The sequence below is a fragment of the Mobula hypostoma genome, chromosome 9 (assembly GCF_963921235.1).
Source record: "Mobula hypostoma chromosome 9, sMobHyp1.1, whole genome shotgun sequence".
Taxonomy (NCBI): Eukaryota; Metazoa; Chordata; class Chondrichthyes; order Myliobatiformes; family Myliobatidae; genus Mobula; species Mobula hypostoma.
This window is the reverse complement of record NC_086105.1, coordinates 31,518,555-31,540,692: the sequence shown is the minus strand read 5'-3', so window position 1 is coordinate 31,540,692 and position 22,138 is coordinate 31,518,555. Positions and strand designations below refer to the sequence as shown.

Sequence of the window (22,138 nt, the reverse complement as noted above, 5' to 3'; positions counted from 1 at the left end):
TATGTATGAGGTACCAGCTGGCTGCTTTGTCATGGATGATGTCAAGCTCAGCTGTACTCATCCAGTCAACTAGAAAATGTTTCAACGCACACCAAATGTGCATCTTGTAATGTTGGAAAAGACTTGGAGATTTAAAAGGTGACTTTTCCCACCAGATACCTATTCTCTAACCTGTTCTTGCAAACACAGTATTTGGGCAACAGTAATCAATTCAGTGACATTGAAGGTAGGGAGTCAAATAGTTTTACTATTAAATGTTAAGGATGGATGGTTAGACAATTCCTTTTGAAGATGTGCAGAGGATACAGAGAGTCTGCAGAGAGATGTAGATAGTTCAGTGAGTGGGCAAGTCTGGCAGATAGAATATGTCATTCACTTTTGAAGGAAAAATGGGAGCAGATTTATCTAAATGGTAAAAGACTGCAGCATGCTGCAGTACAGAAGGACTTGGGAGTGCTTGTGCATTAATTGCAAAAGGTTGGTTTTTCAGGTGCAGCAGGCTACCAAGGAGGCAAATGGAATGTTGGCCTTCATTGCTAGAGGGATTGAATTTAAGAGCAGGAAGGTTATGCTGCAACTGTACGGGGTACTAGTGAGACCGCATCTGGAGTACTGCATGCAGTTCTGGTCTCCTTACTTGAGGATGGATATACTGGCTTTGGAGGCAGTGCAGAGGAGGTTCACCAGGTTGATTCCAGAGATGAGGGGGTTAGACTACTAGGAGAGATTGAGTCACCTGAGACTGTACTCGCTGGAATTCAGAAGAATGAGAGGAGATCTTATAGAAACATATTAAATTATGAAAGGGATAGATAAGATAGTGGCAGGAAAGTTGTTTCCACTGGTAGGTGAGACTAGAATTAGGGGACATAGCCGCAAGATTTGGGAGAGTAAATTGCTATCCTGATGTCAAAGGCAGTTACTCTCACCTCACCTCTGGAAATTAGTTACTTTGGTCATCTTTACCACAATTTATGAGAAAACTGCTTGTTAGCTACATTCATTTCAGTCAACTGGTCTCTCTCTAAAACAGATTTATTAGAAAAGCATTTTTATTTAATTTCTTCACATTTTTCCCCTCAAACTTCACTTTAAAATAACAAAAAGACTTTCTAACACAATAACATTCAACCTAGTTGAATGTTGAAGAGAAAACCATGTGGTCTGAGGGGTATTCATTATAGGTCACTTAAAATCACTCGCCATCAATTTCAGGTCTTTGTATCATAAACACTTCAATGAGAGTCCAGAAATTATAAAATGCACATCTAAACACTAATGGCAGAAGAAAATATACCTATTGTAGATTAGATTCCGATTTTATTTTGTAAACCAAGGTACATGGACACTTTATCACAAGCAGGATACAGTATCCAGTTTTTAGATCCAATGTTGTTACCTTGAAATGTGCAGTTCCCTTTTCCTTGACAATGGCAGACTGTTCCAGCTTCTCATCTATGTTCATTTCCCAAGATTCCTTTGCCTGAAGAAATGTCAAAAAGTGAGACTAGAGAACAACTAATCTTGAAAGAATGGCTATACTAAAAAACATACAGTGGACTCTCATTAATTGGGACACATCAGGACCAGTACATTTTGGCCCAATTAAGTGGCTGCCCCAATTAGCCAAATTTTTTGGAAATAGCTGAAGTATATTAAAAAAACAAACTACTGTTTAACTAAGTAACAAATTATGCATTAAAATGAACTACAGAACAAATTAGTATACTATTAACACTACTACAGTACTATAAAACTGTAGTTCCTAATAGTTATTGGAGGAATTAATCTGTCGTGTTCTTTTGATTATGAACATATCAGCGCAGATAATGGACTATCTTCATACAATGCACTTGATAATTGCATTCTCCAAATCTTCATTTTCATTTTAACGTTCAAGACGATTGTTGATACTTCAAATTCTTCATAGTTCCTAACTTGAAGTAATGAAATCGTTTCATTTTCACTCTCGGCCATTTCTCATAACTCTAAGCCTTAATGCTCGAAATTGCAGTGACTTCAAAATTTCAAATTGTTTTACAGCTTATTTCTCGCCAACTATTAGTCACTAAAATCACTGCTCTTTGAACTCTAACACATGCAACCGATGCTATTTCAAAACTGTCTGCTCTAAACATGGTGTAGTGTTTAAGTGAATGTGACTGATGCTAGAGAAAATTTGGCAAGTCTCCTGGCCCAGTTAAGTGGCATAGTGTCTCAAATAAATGAAGGGAATCGCGGCTATTTTTACGATTAGTTTTTGTTCTTTGGGGTATCAATGGCCTAATTAACCAGAATCCATTGTAGTTAGATTTATCCCCTTCCCGCTGGTTATCCAACCTCCTCATACATAGAAAGTATTCAGACTTTAACTTTAGGCAAGAACACAATTGGTTGTGTTTCCCTCCTAATTTGTTACAAATGACAGAATCTTAAATTCTACCAGCTAACCCCAGGATTTCACTTTAGATTTAAAATCTCATTAAAGCAAAATGTGAGACACAATGTCACTATAGTACAGGTTAAAAGCTTCAAAGATCTATTTGACCTCACTCCAGAATAAAAACTTTGACTATAATCCATAAAATATAAAACAATCTGATAAATATCAATGTCATTAACAGTGACAGGATCTCTATTTAGAGCTGCCAATACATGTATTGTTGTACAAGCATTAATCTTACCTTTTCAAAGTTCTTCAACACAACTTCATATACTAAGTTTGCATTTGATGGAATGTGAAATTTTGGTTTCCCTTCTTCTCCAAATCCATACCTGTATGAATAACACTATGTCAAGGGAAGTACTCAAAATAATTATCAAATGCTGTAACATATTAATTTATACATAGAGATTTTTTTTCAATTTGAGTGATTCTTTAATTTTCATATAACTACCAACTCCAATTATTCTCGGAGGATATAACCCAGTGCACTCAACATTCACTTATTGGTATGATGTTAATAATTCTAGTCTCAATTGAGCAGGTTTTCAATCGGGTCCCAGCAGTGCACACAATTTCCATTCTTTGTGTGATATAATTGTATTATGTGATCTCAACTCTTTCAGAAGAAAACAAATTTATTTCAAAGGCATCTTGCAGATCCAGCAAGAACCACTTTTTATTTGTTGGCTATTTCTGGTCAAGATGGCATCTTTTCAGAATTCTCACTGTTGTAAATCAGGGACTTAACACCTATACTTAAAAAAAACCCTGAATATTTATCAATTTATATAATCATTCTATCTTTTCAAATCTTGAGAAGCCAACAATCTTGGCCCTTCATCTAGGTTTCTTGATACAATAATTTGGGAAGAACTATATATATAAAAAAAGGTCTTCAGGACCATGAAATTTAAACAAATGTTACTCCACTATTTAAGAAGGGTGGGAGGCAGCAGAAAGGAAACTACAGACCCATTAGCCTGTTATCAGTGGCTGGGAAGTTGTTGGAATCAATTGTTAGGGATGAGATTACAGAGTACCTGGAGGCACATGACAAGATAGGTCAAGGCCAGCATGGTTTCCTGACAGGAAAATCCTGCCTAACCTACTGCAATTTTTTGAGGAAATTACAAGCAGGGTAGACAAAGGAGATGCAGTGGGTGTGGTGCACTTGGATCTTCAGAAGGCCTTTGACAAGATGCCGCACATGAGGCCGCTTAGCAAGATAAGAGCCCATGGAATTACAGGGGAGTTACTAGCATGGGCAGAAAACAGGGAGTGGGGATAACAGGATCTTATTCTGGCTGGCTGCCGGTTACTGGTGGAGTTCCACAGGGGTCAGTGTTGGGACTGCAGCTTTTTACGATGTACGTCAATGATTTGGACTACGGTATTGATGGAGTTGAGGCTAAGCTTGCCGATGATACAAAGATAGTGGAGGAGCAGCAAGTGTTGAGGAAACAGAGAACCTGCAGAGAGATTTAGATAGTTTAGGGGAATGGGCAAAGAGTTGGCAAATGAAATACGATGTTGGAAAGTGTATGGTCATGCACTTTGGTGGAAGAAGTAAACGGACAGACTATTATTTAGATGGGGAGAGAATTCAAAATGCAGAGATGCAAAGGGACTTGGGAATCCTTGTGTAGGATACCATAAAGGTTAACCTCCAGGTTGAGTCAGTGGTGAAGAGGGTGAATGCAATGTTGGCATTCATTTCTAGAGGTATAGAATACAAGAGCAAGGATGTGATGTTCAGGCTCTATAAGGCACTCATGAGACCACACTTGGGGAGCACTGTGTGCAGTTTTGGGCTCCTTACTTTCAAAAGGATGTACTGACTTTGGAGAGGGTTCAGAGAAGGTTCATGAGAATGATTCCAGGAATGAAAGGGTTACCATATGAGGAACATCTGGCAGCTCTTGGGCTGTACTCCCTGGAGTTGAGAATGAAGGATGATCTCATAGAAACATTTCAAATGTTAAAAGGCCTGAACAGATTAGATATGGCTAAGTTACTCCCCAAGGCAGAAGAATCTGGGACAAAAGGCCACGACTTCAGGATTGAAGGACGTCCATTTAGAACAGAGATGCAGAGAAATTACTTTGGCCAGAGGGTTGTAAATCTGTGAATTTGTTGCCACGAGCGGCTGTGGAGGCCAAGTCATTGGATGCATTTAAGGCAGAGATAGATAGGTTCTTGATTAGCCAGGGCATCAAAGGGTATGGGGAGAAGGCAGGGGAGTAGGGATGACTGGAAGAATTGAATCAGCCCATGACTGAAAGGCGGAGCAGACTCGATGGGCCGAATGGCCTGCTGCTGTTCCTATATCTTATGGTCTTAAACTTACTTTGGCTTTAATAATATAATTGCTTCTTCTCCTTTTTCCATTTCCTGCAATGCCTTCTCAATCCCTACAGGAATATCAACTTCTTCACCTTCTCCAATAATAAATGATATATCACGACTGTCAAAGACAGTACCCTGATATTTGCCTTCCAAATGGACTGAAAGAAAGAATATGCAGAAATAAAACCATTAAAAAATTTTTTTCAACTCTGAGCAAACATACATTCGTAGCTGTAGCCTGAGATCAGAGAAAATGAATAGCTGAACTTTTTATCTTGAAGTTGTAAATAAATGAATAACGAATTTTAAAAACTTAAGTATTCAGTACTTCTAATATTGGAACTATTAGTAGCATTAACTGCCAAAATAATTTTTAAAAGTTGCTTGTGCAATGACAATGATTTGAAAACGCAAGTGATACTGTCAGCAAGATTAAATAAGTAATTTGGTAAATGCAAGCAACCAACCTCCAGAGTCATGGGAAGAGAAACACCATTAAAGGAACGCAAATCAGTTGTAAAGAATGAAAACTTAAAAATTGAGCTTTCCACCTTAAAGTTACTGGAGAGACTAGTGAATGAAATGCCTTGATGCATGAAAATACTAAACATTAATTTAATTAAGGCAATGTGCAAGGACCCAAGAGACGATGCATACAAAAATTAAAGGCAATGTCCCTGAAATACATGGATAGAATACAAAAGTGAGGATTGCTCTTCTTAGAGCAAGAAAGGTTGAGGGACAATTTGATAAACTTCAGTCATCAAATGTCTAGACAGTTGATCCTAGCAATAAAAAGGATTGATAACCAAGGCATAGATTAAGTTCCATAAACCCATTGATTTAGAGTACATTGGATTCCGGTTAATTTGGATACATCAGGCCCAATTAAGCAGCTGCCCCAATTAACCGAAGTTTCGTGGAAATTCTTAAAAATGTACAAAAAGGACAAACTACCGTTTAATAAAATAACAAATTTAAATGAAATACAAAACAAATTGAAACACTACCAATGCTACTATAAAACTGTGTATTAGTTCTTGTTATTGACTGAGGAATCCAGTGAAAGCTGCCGTGTGTGGGGTGACAAGGGAGGAGGTAACACCTCTGGTTAAGGAGCTTGTCTTGTTCATTCTGGGGCAACTCACTCACCTCTGGTCCCCAAAGAACACTCAGCTCTGACCCGTGGCTCCTAGTAGCTGTTTGTATGCCACACCCTGGTACACCACTTGAATGGGTTGGCTAAATTAGGTGAGGGTAGCTAGCGGGCATAATGTCCCAGAGAAATAGGGATTTGCCTGTCCCAGTATGTGAAGCATCTCCAGCAGACCAGGCAGATGAGGTCAACAGTAAGATCAATGGTCAAGACAGTTCTACAACACTTCATAGACAGCAATGGGCATGATAAAGCACAGAAGTCAAGGTTATCCACTGTAACAAAGGAAGACTAGTTTGTGACGACTACTCATACTACGACCTGGACATTTCAGGTCGAGAGAGCAGAACTGTCCCAACTGTATGGTGGGGTGTATTGTATCCAGTGCTCCGGATGCAGTCTCCTCTACATTGGTGAGACCAGACGTAAATTGGAGGAATCGCTTTGGCGAGCATTTCTGCTCCATCTGCCAAAAGGAGAATTTCCTTTTGGCCAATCACTTAAATTCCTACCCTCATTCTTGTTCTGACATGTCCTCTTTTGCCATGATGAGGCCACTCTCAGGGTGGAGGATCAACACCTCACATTCTGTCTAGGTAGTCTCCAACCTGATGGCATGAACATCAATTTCTTCCTGTAATTTTTCCCTCCCTCTTCTTCTATTCCCCAGTCTTCTCATCTGCCCATCACCTCCTGATACTTCTCTTTCTCCTATGGTCCACTCTCCTTTCTATCAGATTCCTTCCTCTCCAGTCCTTTATCCCTCCTACCCACCTGGCTTCACCTCATCACCCTCTAGATAGTCCTCCTTCCCCTCCCCTCACCTTTCTATTCTGCTGTCTTCCTACTTCCCTTCCAGTCCTGAATAAGGTTCTCAGCCTGAAATGTCCACTGTTCATTTATTTCTATAGATGATACCTGACCAGCTGAGTTCCTCCAGTATTTTGTGTGTGTTATGCAAGTTAGAAACTGTTCCGCAAAATTCTCCTGTCCCACTTCAGTGGCATAATAAACTAAGGGAATCCTGGCTGTTTTTCAATTTGTTTTTGTTCTTTAAGAATTCTTTTAGAATTTCTTTAAGAATTGTCTCAATAAGTGGCTAGCCCAATTAACTGGAAGTCACTGTATTTATAAAGTGAGAGCAATCAGCCAAGATGAATTTGTGCTGTGACAGATGACAATAAGTCGCAAAGTAGAATTTGAAATACAATGGAGAAATATGGAGTTCTAGAGATATACAGATGTACTGGAAGACAATTGCTATTAACATAATTGAAGAACCTAACAAATATAAATAGCACAGGCCACCTGGCCCTTAGAGCCTATTCCCCATTCATCAAGACTGGGCGGGGGGTGTTAATCACAACCGGAATATGGGTGATAAATCAATTATAGGTCACATAAGTGGCTAATACACTCAATTTCGTTTCTAAAAGGGTTTATTTAACAAATTTAATATTAAAGACACAGCGCTTATTTTCCTTGCATGAATATAGTGATAAGTAAATTGGTCACTTATAAGTCAATAGCATCATAACATTTTAAATAACGTTTGGATATTAAACACACAGCGCATATTTTCCTTGTATGAACATATAAAATCATTGCAACACACCAATATCGCTGAATCAGTGGGAGCCCAGGGCTTGTTTTCCTGCAACAATACGGTCCCATCGAGGGGTGATGGGAGACAGCGATACTCGAAAGGGATTCCTTATGTCCAGTCTATTCTGCAATTTAGTTTTCATTGCATTCATTGCAGAAAACTCCTCTTTGCAGCGACATGATATTGGAAATGGAAGCAACGTTTTCAGTGCTTTCGTGGCTATCTCAGGATATTTAGCCTTGACTTTGATCCAGAATGCCGGCAGAGATGTTATGTCAAACATACTTTTCAGCCACCGTCATTTGCAAGCTCGAGGAGTTGATCTTTTTCCTGCGATGACATGGATGATTCACCGAGGGCATTCACAAATGGGTCACGGACCCATTCCTTTGTACGTCTTGGGTCACTGACGACCTCGCGTGCATTCAAGTTCAACAGTGGCAGGGAATGATGAAAGGTGCAGCTGACTCATATCGTTCCATATCGCCAAATCATATTGTTTCCTCGCGGCCTGGTAGCACATGCTTTGCGGCCCGGTGGTTGGGGACCACTGATCAAGACGATGGTTCTTCCACATCAGTGCCACTTTCCAACACTATTTCCATTTCCACTGATTCCCTTCATATCAATCTGTGTTTTGATAAACACAATACAGTACCCAGGACTATGAAATTCCAAATGTTCACCATCTTCTGAGTGAATAAATTTCTCTTAATCTCAATCCTAAATGACCTATTCCTCATTTTCAAACTATCCTCCTCAGTCAAAGGAAATTCCAATAAATAAGAAAATGATAGTTATTGTTTATATTAGTAATCATGTAGAAAAATGGAACACAATGGCATCAGTAGAAGGTAATGTAATATCACTGGGTTAATCAAGGAATGTGTAGCAACACTTTTTACAGCAAGTCTGTAACAATCAGATTTATCTGAGTGAATGAAACTAATTTGGGAGGTTGCCATTACTTCCTGTTCCAATTTAACTTTATCATTTGAAGTGCTTAAGTGTAATTTTTACTCAGCATTAACCAAATCATGGGTTAATAATCTGTTAAAAACTAAAATTAAATAGAAAATACTGGGATCACCAAACAGGCTAAGCAGTATGTAGAGAGAAACAGTGTTGATCTTTCATCAGAAAAGATCAAAGTCACAATAATAAAAGGATTTTATGTTGCAAACAAAAGGCATAGGGAAGGGCTAGTAAGATCAAAAAGTTACCTGTTTGAGACAGGACGGAGGTTAGAAGAGTTGAGTTATAAAAGTGACATGCTACTGAAATCACTGATTATCTGAAATTGTTGATCCTAGAAGGCTGTAGTTTGCCAGGCTAAAAAAAAAAGGTATTGTTTCTTGATTTTGGGATAGCTTCCTTGAAAAAGCACAAGAGGCTAAAGTCGAGCATGGGATTAGAATGGAGATCTTCTGCACGATATCTCTAGTCTACGGAGTTAACATATTGAGGTGGTTAATCAATAAATACTAGTGAACCACCTTGAGCTGCTCTTTTGCACATCCTGCAGAATGCATAAAATTCAAAGGACTAATAGAATGTTCACTGCAATCCTGATTAAGGTTTAAAGGCACACAAGACAAAAGCACAAAGGAGAAAACATTAGGAATGGTGAATGAATATTTTTTCCATTGTCACAAAATATTCAATTGTGTTGTTTTGCAAATAATTTTTTAGAAAGAAAATGGAGGCACTAGAGCAAGAAACATGCTGTAGATTTGTTCTTAGGAACTATTTTTATTGCAGTCGATGTCAACAGTATGTATTGATCAAACTGGCCCAGCAAGACAAGGGCTATTATCAACCACAAGATTCCTCTGGTGAAGATCATTCTAGTCTCCTATTAAAAAATTACCAGGTTAGACAAAAAAATCATCTAATATGTGAAGAGTTTAACATAATCATCATTAAAAGAGAAGAAAGGGAGTTGAAACACAGGTTTAGGACTAGATGTGAAGAAAATTTTAAAAGAATCCTACAAATGCAATTAGTCACATGGGCACAAGAATGGAAACAAACCTTTCCGAAGCTTAGAAATATCCTCCATAAAATGGTACTTAAAAAGTTTGATCAGTATTATCATTTTAACTGAAAGTAACAGTGTAGGATAAAATGGAATAAAGGTTTAAAATCAGCAAAAAAAAAAGGCACTTTAGGAATGTTTGAGTGAAGTATTAACATGTTAAGTAAAGACAGAAGAGACCACTGATCTTCTCAGATGCAACTCTAGGAAATTATGGTCAGCCTCTCCACAACTATCATACTAAATGCTGGACAGCCAAAATTTATGTCAACCTGAAGCCAAAAAAAGTACAGAATTTTGCTGTCCACTGAAAGAGATCAAATAAATAAGAGAAGCGAACAAAAAAAAAGTCACACCTCTGCTCCTTGCTGTAATGCTCCAACTAGAATCTGAATGCTGAAATTAGTTGAGATATTTTAAGCTTGCCTTTGAATCTTTACACTTATAGAAAGAGCTGGCGACCTGTTTAAAACAGAACAAGCCATTGATAATGAAACCCCAGCCTCCTCCTCCAGTTCTGATGGAAGGTCAACTTGGTTAACTGTTTCTCTCTCTGTTGAAAGTTGCCTGAACTGCTAAGTATTTCCTCAATTTGCGTTTATTCCTTCTGATACCAAACTTAGCCATGTTTATGTACTATGAATCTTCTTTGAGCTACCCAGTAACTAAAAAACCTTCTGCAAATGAAATCCAATCCTTTCAAAGGCACATATTGAATTTCTTCAGTCCTCACCTTTGCATAATACCCAGCACCAAGCTTTTCAATGTAACCTAAATATAACTAATCAGACACCAATTTCCACTAAGGGAACAAAACCAGAAACTAATGAAGATTGATCTGCCCCACACAAGAATAAAACATTTTCATTTGCTTGGTCCTTTTGCTTCTGCTATATACCACTCCTCACATAAATATAAATTCTTGGCCCAGTAAACTTACTCTTCCAAAAAAGAATCATTCTAATGTGTGATTGTATGGAACATTATTTTCCCTTCACTACCCAACAAGAACCATCTTTACTCCATGCTAACTTTTCACAGTAGTGCTCAGATAAATTACCAAGAGATGTCAGGTATATATTACGGGAGTAAAATATAGCATTTTACCCTCAACTGAGGCTCCTTCATTTGGTTTAGAATAACTTTCTCCCTTCTTTCTGATTCGCCGAGTGATTCCGCCATCTTCATCCTCTGTCAAATCTTCTGCTTTGATTTCAAAAAGTTCAATCTTAAATCAAGAATAATAAAGAAAATAGTTTTAAAATATGATTCCTGGCCAACATCATGCTTTAACAATTCACACTATGATCATTATTTCACATACCCTCGATTTTCTCAGTCAAGGGCATTTTGACCTCAACAGAGCAGCTAATCAATCATACACAATCACTGCTTCACACAATAATATTCTGTTAGTGCAAGCCAGGTCATGTGGTGATTTGATGCAGTCCTCAGCTAATCATATTTCAATTATGCTATTATGTCATTCAAGATGTTTGAACTTTATAAATTCATGGTACGAATATTCAGATATCATTTGTGATGAATAGGAGAGAACAATGGTTGAAATGAAAACGCACCTCAAATACAAGAGTGGCATTTGGTTGAATTTTTGGCGGGCTGCCTGCAGAGCCATAGGCATATTCTGGTTTGCAGATGATTTGACAAACTTCACCAGCCTTCATGGTGGCCACAGCAATATCCCATGCTTTAATAACTTCACCTAGTCAAACAGAGAAGGAAGGTTGTTATTCTACCTTATCTGTGGAGGTATGAATTACTAGAATTATTAGCTTCAATCTGTAACGATACAGCACAGAAACAGATCCATCAGTCTAACACGTCCATATTGATCAGCAAACACGTATCTATTCTAATACGACCATACCATTCACAAGCTGGCCTAGAAACTTAACTGCAGTGAGTTTCTCCACCACATTGGTGATGAAGGTAGGCATGTCCAGCTTTACCTTCTATTGAAGTAGCCTTGCCTTACAAGTAGGCTTGAGTCGACAAGGTAGTAGTAGCAGGCAATGAACTGACTAGTTTTTAACAGTGTCCCTGACATTGAGAGACCTTTAAATACCAGGTGTACTACAGGACTTAATGGGGAATCCAGCAGCAGGGCATTACAACAGATTTGGCCCCCTCATTTGTCAGTAAATCCTGGGCGCACACAGTTCATGCATACAAGGCTAAGATTTATTATAGTTTGAACGGTGAAGAGCTATAGCTCTGAAGCCCGCAAACTTTGGACAATTAAATTTCTATTGTAAATACTGGCACAGTGGGCACTTTTTAGTGAAGTGAACATGGCTCAGATAGACTGCCAACAGATATCTTTGTAGTTACCAGACTCACATGTAAAACAGTGAAGAACTGGAGAAGAAAAAATGTCTGTCTCAATTCTGGAGCGAGAAGAAATTGCAGAAAAATTAAAATATAGGTTAATTCACTAATTACTTTAAATATCATTGATAATGCTGTCACTTTTTGAAATACACTCAAGGTAGATCACTATATGGCACTTAAGTAAATTCCATCACATAATTTGTGCTCCACCACACTTTGGTGTTCAATGCGACAAACTGAGTTTATTCTGCATGAATCATACCTACAGACTGCTGAATAACACAGCAGCAGCCATCATACCAGCTTCTAATTCATGGCATTGGGATATTTTTGTATTCAATGTGAATGACAAGTTCAGAAAGTGCTCAGTCCACCTATGGCCCAAGAACTGCAAAGCTTATCTGTGTCTGGTATTATTAGTAGATCAATTTATCAGCAACATATATCCCTTTAAACTGGCCCAGAAAAGACAGTGCAAAATACCCAGAATGACATAGTTGCAAGAAAAAGCTTGTGAACCCTTTGTTTTCTGCATTACTCATAAAATGTGATCTGATCGTCATCCAAGTCACAATAGACAAACACAATCTGCCTAAACTAATAATACAGAAACAAATGTACTTTTCATGTCTTTATTGAATACATTGTCATATCATTCACGGTCCAGGCTGGAAAAGTATGTGAACCCTTGTACTTATTAACTGGTAGAAACTCCTTTAGCAGTAATAACCTCCACCAAATGTTTCCTGTAGCTCCTGATCAGACATGCACCATGGCGAGGAAGAATTTTAGACCATTCCTCTATACAAAACTGTTCTAGTTCATCAATATTTCTGGGATACTTTGCATGAACAGCCCTCTTCAGATCATGCCACAGCATCTCATTTGGGTTAAAGTCTGGACTCCGACTTGGCCATTCCAAAACACAGATTTTCTTCTTTTTAAACCATTCTATTGTTGATTTATTCTTGTGTTTCAGATCATTTGTCTTGTTGATTCATCCAACTTCTATTAAGCTTCAGGTGATGGACATTTTCCTGTAAAATGTCTTAATACACTTCTGAATTCATTGTTCCCTCAACAATTGTAAACTGTCCAGGCCCTGAGGCAGCAAAGCAGCCCCAAACTATGATGCTCTTTCCACCATGCTTCACAATTGGGATGAGGTTTTCACGTTTGTGTGCAGTGCCCACAAACATAAAAGCCTCATCCCAACTGTGGGATTTCTGCCAAAAAGTTCAACTTCAACAATTTTATTTTGGAGAGCAATGGTTTCCTCCATTTTGTCCTTCCATGAACACAAGTCTTTTTCAGTGTTTTTCTTATAGTGGACTCATAAACAGAGACTTGAGCAAGTTCTAGAGATTTCCGCAGGTCTTTTGCTGTCACCCTTGGGTTCTTTTTCACCTCCGCCAGTCATGCTCTTGGTGTGATCTTTGCAGGACGTCCACTCCTCCGGGGAGTAGCAATAGAACTGAACACTCAAATCTTTAGAAATGCCTTTGTAGCCTTTTCCAGCTTCATGCATCTCTACAATTCTTCTAAGGTCCACTAAAAGTTGTTTTGACGGAGGCATGGTGCACATAAACAAATCTTTCTTGAGAATAGCAGGCTCTTATCAGTAACCTTTTTTTTATATATAGGCCAGGGTATCCCTACAACCCACACCTCCAATCTCATCTCATTGATTGGAACACAGGACTCCAAATAGTTTTTGTAGAAGGCTTTATCCCAGAGGTTCACATACTATTTCCAACCTAGACTGTCATTGTTTAAATGGTGTACTCAGTACAGATGAGAAGTACAATTGTTTGTGTGCTATTAGTTTAGGCAGATTGTGTTTGTCTATTATTGTGACTTTGAAGAAGATCAGACCACATTTTATAAGTAATTAATGCAGAAAGCCAGGTAACTGCAAAGGATTCACAAACTTTTTCTTGCAACTGTACCTTCTAATTCTGTACCCAGTTGGGGCTGCTGCATCCTTTATATACCTTTTGCTGCTAAATTCTATTTGGATCAAGAACTGAATAAGTTGTAGCTTAAAATTAAACATAAACAACATTAAAATTTATTTCAAGACCAAAGTACAACCCATCATGCAGTGAAGCTAAATGTTTGTTACCCATCTTCCACACAAAACTGAAAAGATGTTCACCAAACATCAGCTAACTCTGATTCTTATTTTCAATGGTTATGCAAACAAGTTTTCAGTAAGTGGGCCTGAGGCATTTCAGTTGTTTTAAATTTAAGAAAATACAAGCAATACTTGTATCAAATATTTTTACCTTTTCCAAGATCAAATGTGAAATAGTCATCCCGGTCTCTACTGGAATCAAACTTAGTTCCATCCAAGAGTATACCTGTATAGTGGACAGATACCTTATCTCCTGTCATTGGGATATCATCCACTGTGCCCTCCCTTTTCACTAGCTGTGAGAAGAAGGGAAAAATTATTGGTTGAATATAGTTTCAACTTTTAGAGCAAAAGAATAAATTGATAAAAGTTTGAATTTAATAGAATATATTTTATTAGGACATGACTTAAAATCAAATCTGACAATTTTGATTTCCCAATTATGCTCAATTAATAACTTTTACAAGTTGTAGCAGAAAGTGGTTTGAGGCCATCACCTTGATTGAAATTGTCAAAGCATGGAAATCTACAGAAAATAGTATTTTGAAAAAAATTGTAAAGATTGGGCTAGATGAGTTTGTCAGCTTTTTTAAAACTGTATCACACATTGGAGATATTTAATTTTCCTGTCAGTCCCATAATTCTCCATTCTAACTTCAGAACATCTTTCCTTGTTTCCCCATAGAGAGCATGAAATTGGTCAAGCAGCAAGACTCTCTTAAGCTTATGCAATACGCCCTAATCAAAACTTTAATTGTACTCCCTTTGTCAGGACTAACTGAAAGAAGAGACACCAATTTCAAATCTCTTATTATCTTTTCTTTCAGTTAGTCCTGACGAAGGGTCTCGGCCCGCAACGTTGACTGTACTTCTTCCTGTAAATGCTGCCCGGCCTGCTGCGTTCCACCAGCATTTTGTGTGTGTTGCTTGAATTTCCAGCATCTGTAGATTTCCTCGTGTTTGCTTATGTGAGAATGCTGTCCTTGGACTACAGTTCAGTATTCAACATCATAATTCCCTCCAGGCTCAACAAGAAGCTCAGAGACCTTGGTCTTCACCCTACCTTGTGTAACTGGATCTTGGACTTCCTGGCAGACCACCAGCAGGTGGTAAGAGTAGGCTCCCTCATCTCTGCCCCTCAACACAGGTCCCCCTCAGGGCTGTGTACTAAGCCCCCTCCTTTACTCTCTGAATATCCATGACTGTCCACACTCACAGTTCCAATCTGCTAATTAAATTTGCTGACACTACACTGATTAGCCTAATCTCAAATAATAATGAGGCAGCCTACAAAGAAGTCAACACCCTGACACAGTGATGTCAAGAAAACAACCTCTCCCCCAATGTCATAAAAATAGGGGAGCTGGTTGTGGACTACAGGAAGAATGGAGACAGGCTGACCCCTATTGACATCAATGGATCTGGGGTTGAGAGGGTGAACATCACCGAGGATCTCATGTGGTCTGTACATACCCACTGCGTGGTGCACAACAGCGCCTCTTTCACCTTAGATGGTTGAAGAAGTTTCGTATGGCCCCCTAAATCCTAAGAACTTTCTATAGGGGCACAATTGAGAACATGCTGATTGGCTGCATCACTGCCTGGTATGGGAACTGTACTTCCCTCAATCGCAGGACTCTGCAGAGAGTGGTGTGGACAGCCCAGCGTATCTGTAGATGTGAACTTCCCACTATTCAGGACATTTACAAAGACAGGTGTGTATAAAGGGCCCAAAGGACCATTGGGGACCCTAGTCACCCCAACCATAAACTGTTCCAGCTGCTACCATTTGTGAAACAGTACCACAGCATAAAAGCCAGGACCAACAGGCTCCAGAATGGCTTTTTCCACCAGGCCATCAGACTGCTTAGTTCATGCTGACACAACTGTATTTCTAGGTTATATTGACTATCCTGTCATATATAATATTTACTATAAATTACCATACATTGCACAATTAGATGGAGACGTAACGTAAAGATTTTTACCCATGTATATGAAGGATACATAATAAAATCAATTCAAATGGTACAATGGCTTCTGTTGCAAGGAGATAATATAAAGATTGCAGAACTTTGTTCTGCCCAGAACTTCATATGGTTACAAATGCAATGTTTTGAGCAATTCTTATAATCGGAATTCAAGCATATACAGGTTGTTCCCAGATCATGAATGCCTGGCTTACGGGCATCTGTACATATGGACGAGCTCTCTCATTTCTATTCCTTTACTACTGCTATGAAGAATGAGATTATTGTCAGTTGTGATGGGGGAAATCTGGAAATGATCTGATAAAGGTCTTCAAGATTATGAATGGTGTTAAGTTAACAAGTGATAGATACAATAAAAATGTCTAAATTTAAACTAAGGAACTGAAAAATAGTCATCGAATCAGTTGGTAACTTATTTTAAAAATCTTACTCTACTTTCCCCATAAAAGAATTACATAGACAATATTGTTTTCATGTTGGATTAATGGCAGTGAGCCTGAGTGCAATTTAAATAGGTAGTTATCTGGAGATCTTGGTCAGAGAAGGCAAATTCTGTGCTAGAGCATCCTTGGAGGACATTTTCCAGACTGTCATGGCAGACTTCAGGAACCATTTAGGGAATTAAGAGCCCATATCCCAAATTAAAGAGGAATGTCTAACCAATACACAGGTCATGTCTAATTAATCTTATAGTTCTTTGAGGAAGTTACCAGGAAAGTTGACCAAAGGCAAAGCAGGTGGATGTTGACTACCTGGACTTTAGTAGTCACTTGACAAGGTCTCTCATGGGAAGTTGGTCAAGACTCAAATCGCTTGACATTCAAGATGAGGTAGTAAATTGGATTAGACATTAGCTTTGTGTGATAAGCCAGAGAGCAGTAGTAGATGGTTGCCTCTCTGACTGGAGGCCTGTGACTAGTGGGATGCCGCGGGGATTACAACTGGGCCCATTGTCATTTGTCACCTATATCAGTGACCTGGATAAAATGGATCAGCAAATTTACAGATGACACCAAGATTCAGGTGTATTGAACAGTGAGGAAGATGAGCAGAGCTTACCACAGGAAAAATGGTAGATGGAATTTAATGCAGAGAAGTGTTGCACTTCAGTCAGAATGATCAGGGTAGGTTTTACACAATGAATGATAGGGCACTGAGGAGTGTGATAAAACAAAGGGACCTGGGAAAACGGGTACATGATTCATTGAAAGTGACGTTACTAAATAGGGTTAAGAAAGCTTTTGGCACATCGGCCTTCATAAATCAAAGTATTGTGTACAGATGGGATTTTATGTTGAAGCTGTATGAGACATTGGTGAGGCCTAATTTGGAGTATTGTGTGCAGTATTGGTCACCCTCCTACAGTAAAGCTGTAGGTAAGGTTGAAAGAATACAAAGAAAATTTACAAGGATGCTGCCAGGATTGGAGGACCTGAGTTATAAGGAAAGATTTAATTGATTAGGACTTTATTTCTTGGAACATCAAAGATTGAGGGGAAATTTGATCGAGGTATATAAAATTATGAAAAGTTTAAAGGAAAGATGAGGGGAAACTTCTTCACTCAGAGGGTTGAGAGTATGGAACGAGCTGTCAGCTCAAGTGCTGCATTCAAGCTCAATTTCAATGTTTAAAAGAAGTTCGGATAGGTGCATGGAGAGTAGGGGTAAGGACCAGCTATGATCTGTGTCCAGGTTGATGGGAATAGACAGTTTAAATGGTTCAGCACAGACTAGACATGGCAAAGGGCCTGTTTCTGTGCTGTACTTTTCTATGACTCTACGAGTGATGGTTTGGGTGCACTACTCCCTTACTTCTGATCTGAGAGTGTCAATGAAGTTCAGCCTGGAATAACTCAAATGCTTTATCTAAACTGAACATTGGAGATATCCAGGGTGGAAAACCATTCATTTTATTTGTACATTTTCTTGGGTAAGCAATCTTACAGCCAAAAAGTACAAAACAACAAAATCAAAATTAATAATTGATTAAAAAATAACCTGAAATGCCAATTCTTTTCTTCTCTCCGCAGAAGCTTCCCAAACTGTTGAGTATTCCTCTCATATCCCTTTTGCCTATCACCTGTCCAGCTTTTGGCTCCATCCCTCCCCCTCCTGTCTTCTCCTATCATTTTGGATCTCCCCCTCCCCCTCCCCCTCCCACTTTCAAATCTCTTACTAGCTCTTCCTTCAGTTAGTCCTGACAAAGGGTCTCGGCCCCAAACGTCGACTGTACCTCTTCCTAGAGATGCTGCTTGGCCTGCTGCATTCACCCCCAACTTTTATGTGTGTTGCTTGAATTTCCAGCATCTGCAGAATTCCTCGTGTTTGAATATTCCTACATTTTGGTTCTGCTTCTCAACCAAAAGGGATTATAAAGATAATAACCCCTTTTGGTCAAGAGGTAGAAACAAAATTATTTTAAACAACATAGTACAGAGACATCACTTTACAAAAGGGTTGCGAAATAAGCAAACTGTGACTATTATCTCCTTTCCCCCTCCAACCGTCAGTAAACTCAGTGGCGCATGTAATTCCGAAACGTTCATGCTGTACTCCAGAGCCAGGCGACAATCGAGTGTTCACCAATTTTAGTTACTGTTCATGGATTATTAGTTATTTATTCTAAGAAATCCCTTTACAGTCCCAGGTACGGCGGGTATGGGTCGCTCTTTGACGAAACGGCCGGCGGGCGCTAGGACCCGTGGGTCGGGGAAGGCGTGGAAGGTTCTGGACAAGCGCTCGCCCGCTCCGCGGGCCTACCGCTGCAGCAGGGAGACACGGCACGGCACGGCCCGGCCAGCGATGCAAGGTGCAGCTCCATCACCGCCCATGTGGCCGCCCGCACTCCGGCACCTTTCAGCCACTTAGCTCAGCAGGCCCCGAAGAAAACCTCGCCGCGGAAAATGCGGAGCCAATGAATGTCAGTATCAGGCTGTCAGACACCTCCGAGCTCCCGCATTTGAATCAAGTCAGATGCGTACAGCGATTCATTTTCCTCCCGCACAATTAAATCCTAACACAGTCACACACCAAACCCAATTAAATTTAAGGCAGCTTTTCTTCTTCAAAAATCTCCTTCTTAAGCCCACCCTCCGCCACCTCCAGTTTAAATTCCATGCGGAATACTTTGGAGAATCAAGAACCATTTTTTAAAAAACACCTGGCAATTAACCTTTATTACAGCTCATTGTTCAGACGAAATTACATATGCCCTGAGTAAATCTTGGCCTAGAAACACACCGTGACACAAGTTGTTTTATAAACAAAGGGTCGTTAATGGAGTTCTAAGGCCTGGCTACATCCCTCTCCGAGCAATGCGCTGCCCCTACCTTCAGAACTCCTCCATCTTTCTTGGGGGTGATATCCTCACCCTCGATGGGGATCTGCTGCTCGGTCTTCTCCTCTCCCGCAGTCATGTTGGAGTCAGGGCAAGGTGGGCGGCAGAGATTCGGTCCAGAGGCGGCTTGGCTGCGCCGATCGTCTGCAGAAACTCCGGGGCGTGCGATCGTGAGGGGCGGGTAAGAGAACTTTCCAGAGGGACGGAGGGAGGATACGCCTACCTGGTGGGCGGGCGGGCCGGCCGGCCGTTCGGCACATGGCTTCTCCTTCTGCTCTCCAAAGTTCCGTGGTGCGAATCACCGAGTTCCCCGCCTTCAGACTTGTTCCCGTCCTTAAGTTTCCTCACAGAACAGACTCGCCCTCAGAGCATCTCTTTCTCCATTACTGAAGCAAACTGCCGGCGAGCTTTCCTACTTCTCCCAGCAATGATGCCTGTTAGCTCACAGAAAGAGTCATTTGGGTACTTTGACAGATGTGCATTTTCTACCAGAGTCATGTTAGCACATATTTTTGTTTGAATCTTGACGCCATCTTTGCAGTTAGCCCCACAAACTGATTAGACTGCCGTCAAAGTGAAATTCTAAAGAATTGGACATGACCCTGTGGACCTATCTGAACACAGAAGTGGCCCATACGACAGAGTGAGCTTTAATAAAGGCCAATTGCTAGGTGCTTTTAAAATTCAAAGATGGGAGATAGTAAGTGTTTAATAACCCAATCACAACAGGAATTCTGCAGATGCTGGAAATTCAAGCAACACGCATCAAAGTTGCTGGTGAACGCAGCAGGCCAGGCAGCATCTCTAGGAAGAGGTACAGTAGACATTTCAGGCCGAGATCCTTCGTCAGCGGCCTGAAATGTCGATTGTACCTCTTCCTAGAGATGCTGCCTGGCCTGCTGCGTTCACTAGCAACTTTGATGACAGCCCGATGCTGACTTTAAAATTTTCCACAGGAACAGGAACCGATGTAGCTCTGCAACCATCCATTTGGTTGCCCACAGTTTGACAGATACAGTACCTTTCTACCACTTAACTCAGAGGGTCTCAGACAATTTGGCAATTGCCAGATGTTGGGGGTCAAGCGTAAGGGGAAAGTATACAGGAAATGATAGGATCCTTAGGAGCACTGATGGGATCTTGGGTCCAAGTCCATAGATCCCTGAAAATGGGAACATGAGTATATTGGGTTATAAAGAAAGCTAATGCATGTTTGTCTTCATAGGTCAGGGTGTTGAGTATTAAGTCATGTTGCAGCCGTATAAAATATTTGGTTTAGGCTGCATTTGAGTACTATATAAACTTTTGCACACCCCTTCACAGGAAAATTATGGAGGCTTCAAAGAGAGTTCCAAAGAGATTGATCAGGATTAGAGAGTCTAAGCTTTATGGGGAGACTGGTCAAACTTGGATTATTTTCCCTGCAGTATTAGCAGCTGAGGGGATATTGTTTTTCTCTCTATAGATGCTGCCTGGCCTGTTAGATATTTCCAGTTTTTTGTTTTATTCCTGATAGGCAATTTAATAGCTATGGATGAGTAAAGAGCTAACAAGGGCCTTTATGCTCAATTGTTTTCTAATGTTTACTGCAGGGAATTGTATATAAGCACTGAATATGGATAGCACTGGCCTAGATTGCAAAGCTCAACCATCAATTTTCAATGTTCGGGCTCATATACAGGTACGTACTTTTGCCAACTGACAATATATTTATAGTTTGTCACAGTTGGTGAAAGCATCAAAATGAGTAGGTGTGTCACTAGAAATATTGTTAGTGTAATATTCTCATGGTCATAGAATTACACCGTTTTGAAAAAGGCCCTTCAGCACACAGCATCTATGCCAACTATCATAGTTTATACTAACCCCACTTAATTGTTTTAATTCCACAGCCCAATGCAAAATCCCGTAGGATCGTTGGGGACCCGACTCAACCCGAGTCACCCCAACCACAATCTATTCCAGCTGCTACCATCCGGGAAACGGTACTGCAACATAAAAGCCAGGACCACCAGGCTCCGGGACAGCTTCTTCCACCAGGCCATCAGACTGATTAACTCATGTTGATTTGAGTGTATTCTATGTTACATTGACTGTTATATTTATTATAAATTACTATGATTGCACATTGCACATTTAGATAGAGGCATAATGTAAAGATTTTTACTGCTCATGTACTGTATGGGAAGAATGTAAGAAATAAAGTCAATTCAATTCAATATGTCCTGCTCATTCAAATTCATATCCCAATCCCTGTTAAATATTGTTACTGTTCGGAATCAGGTTTATTATGATTAGTATATGTCATGAAATCTGTTGTTTTGCGGAAGTAGTACAGTATAAGAGGTAAAAATACCATATTACAAGATAAATAGAGCAAAAGATGAATAATGGAGTATTCATGGGTTCATGGACCACTCAGAGATCTGATGGAGAGGGGAAAAGCTGTTTTTAAAATGCTGAGTATGGGTCTTCAAGGTCCTGTACAACCTCTCTGATGGTAGTAACACAAAGAGGGCACATACCAAAAGGAGAGGGTCTTTAATGATGGATGCCGCCTAAAGGCTGATTTATACTTCTGCGTCAAATCGATGCTATAACCTACGCAAGTGGCCTACGCACATTGTGAGCATTTATACTTGTGCGTTGGTGTGTCTGCATCACTCTGCACTTCACCACCAAACCGCTAGTTGGCAGTGGGGTTTCTATGCCACTGCGTTGAGTTTCTT

The 22,138-nt window shown here is 39.8% G+C and overlaps 1 protein-coding gene and 1 long non-coding RNA gene across 4 annotated transcripts in view; one reads left to right on the top strand and one right to left on the bottom strand.

Moving 5' to 3' along the window:
* fkbp4 (FKBP prolyl isomerase 4) overlaps positions 1–19,603 on the bottom strand; it is a 29,516-nt gene extending 9,913 nt beyond the window's left edge. For 2 of the 3 annotated variants that reach the window (XR_010019184.1, XM_063057983.1), the window contains exons 1-7: positions 19,402–19,602; positions 14,233–14,377; positions 11,173–11,315; positions 10,700–10,820; positions 4,794–4,950; positions 2,685–2,775; positions 1,400–1,483 (exon numbers count right to left, since the gene is read on the bottom strand). Coding sequence is in view for 2 of the 3 variants with exons in the window: in XM_063057983.1 (XP_062914053.1) it covers positions 1,400–1,483; positions 2,685–2,775; positions 4,794–4,950; positions 10,700–10,820; positions 11,173–11,315; positions 14,233–14,377; positions 19,402–19,488 (828 nt within the window). In the remaining variant the exon portion in view is untranslated. Of the gene's footprint in view, positions 1–1,399; positions 1,484–2,684; positions 2,776–4,793; positions 4,951–10,699; positions 10,821–11,172; positions 11,316–14,232; positions 14,378–19,401 lie in introns of all 3 variants that reach the window. The other variant, XM_063057985.1, reaches the window with a different exon arrangement.
* Positions 18,732–21,606, top strand: LOC134351609 (uncharacterized). The gene is made up of 3 exons (XR_010019185.1): positions 18,732–18,992; positions 21,002–21,090; positions 21,302–21,606. It is a non-coding gene; the product is annotated as an uncharacterized LOC134351609 (long non-coding RNA).
* The last annotated feature ends 532 nt before the right edge of the window (positions 21,607–22,138 follow it).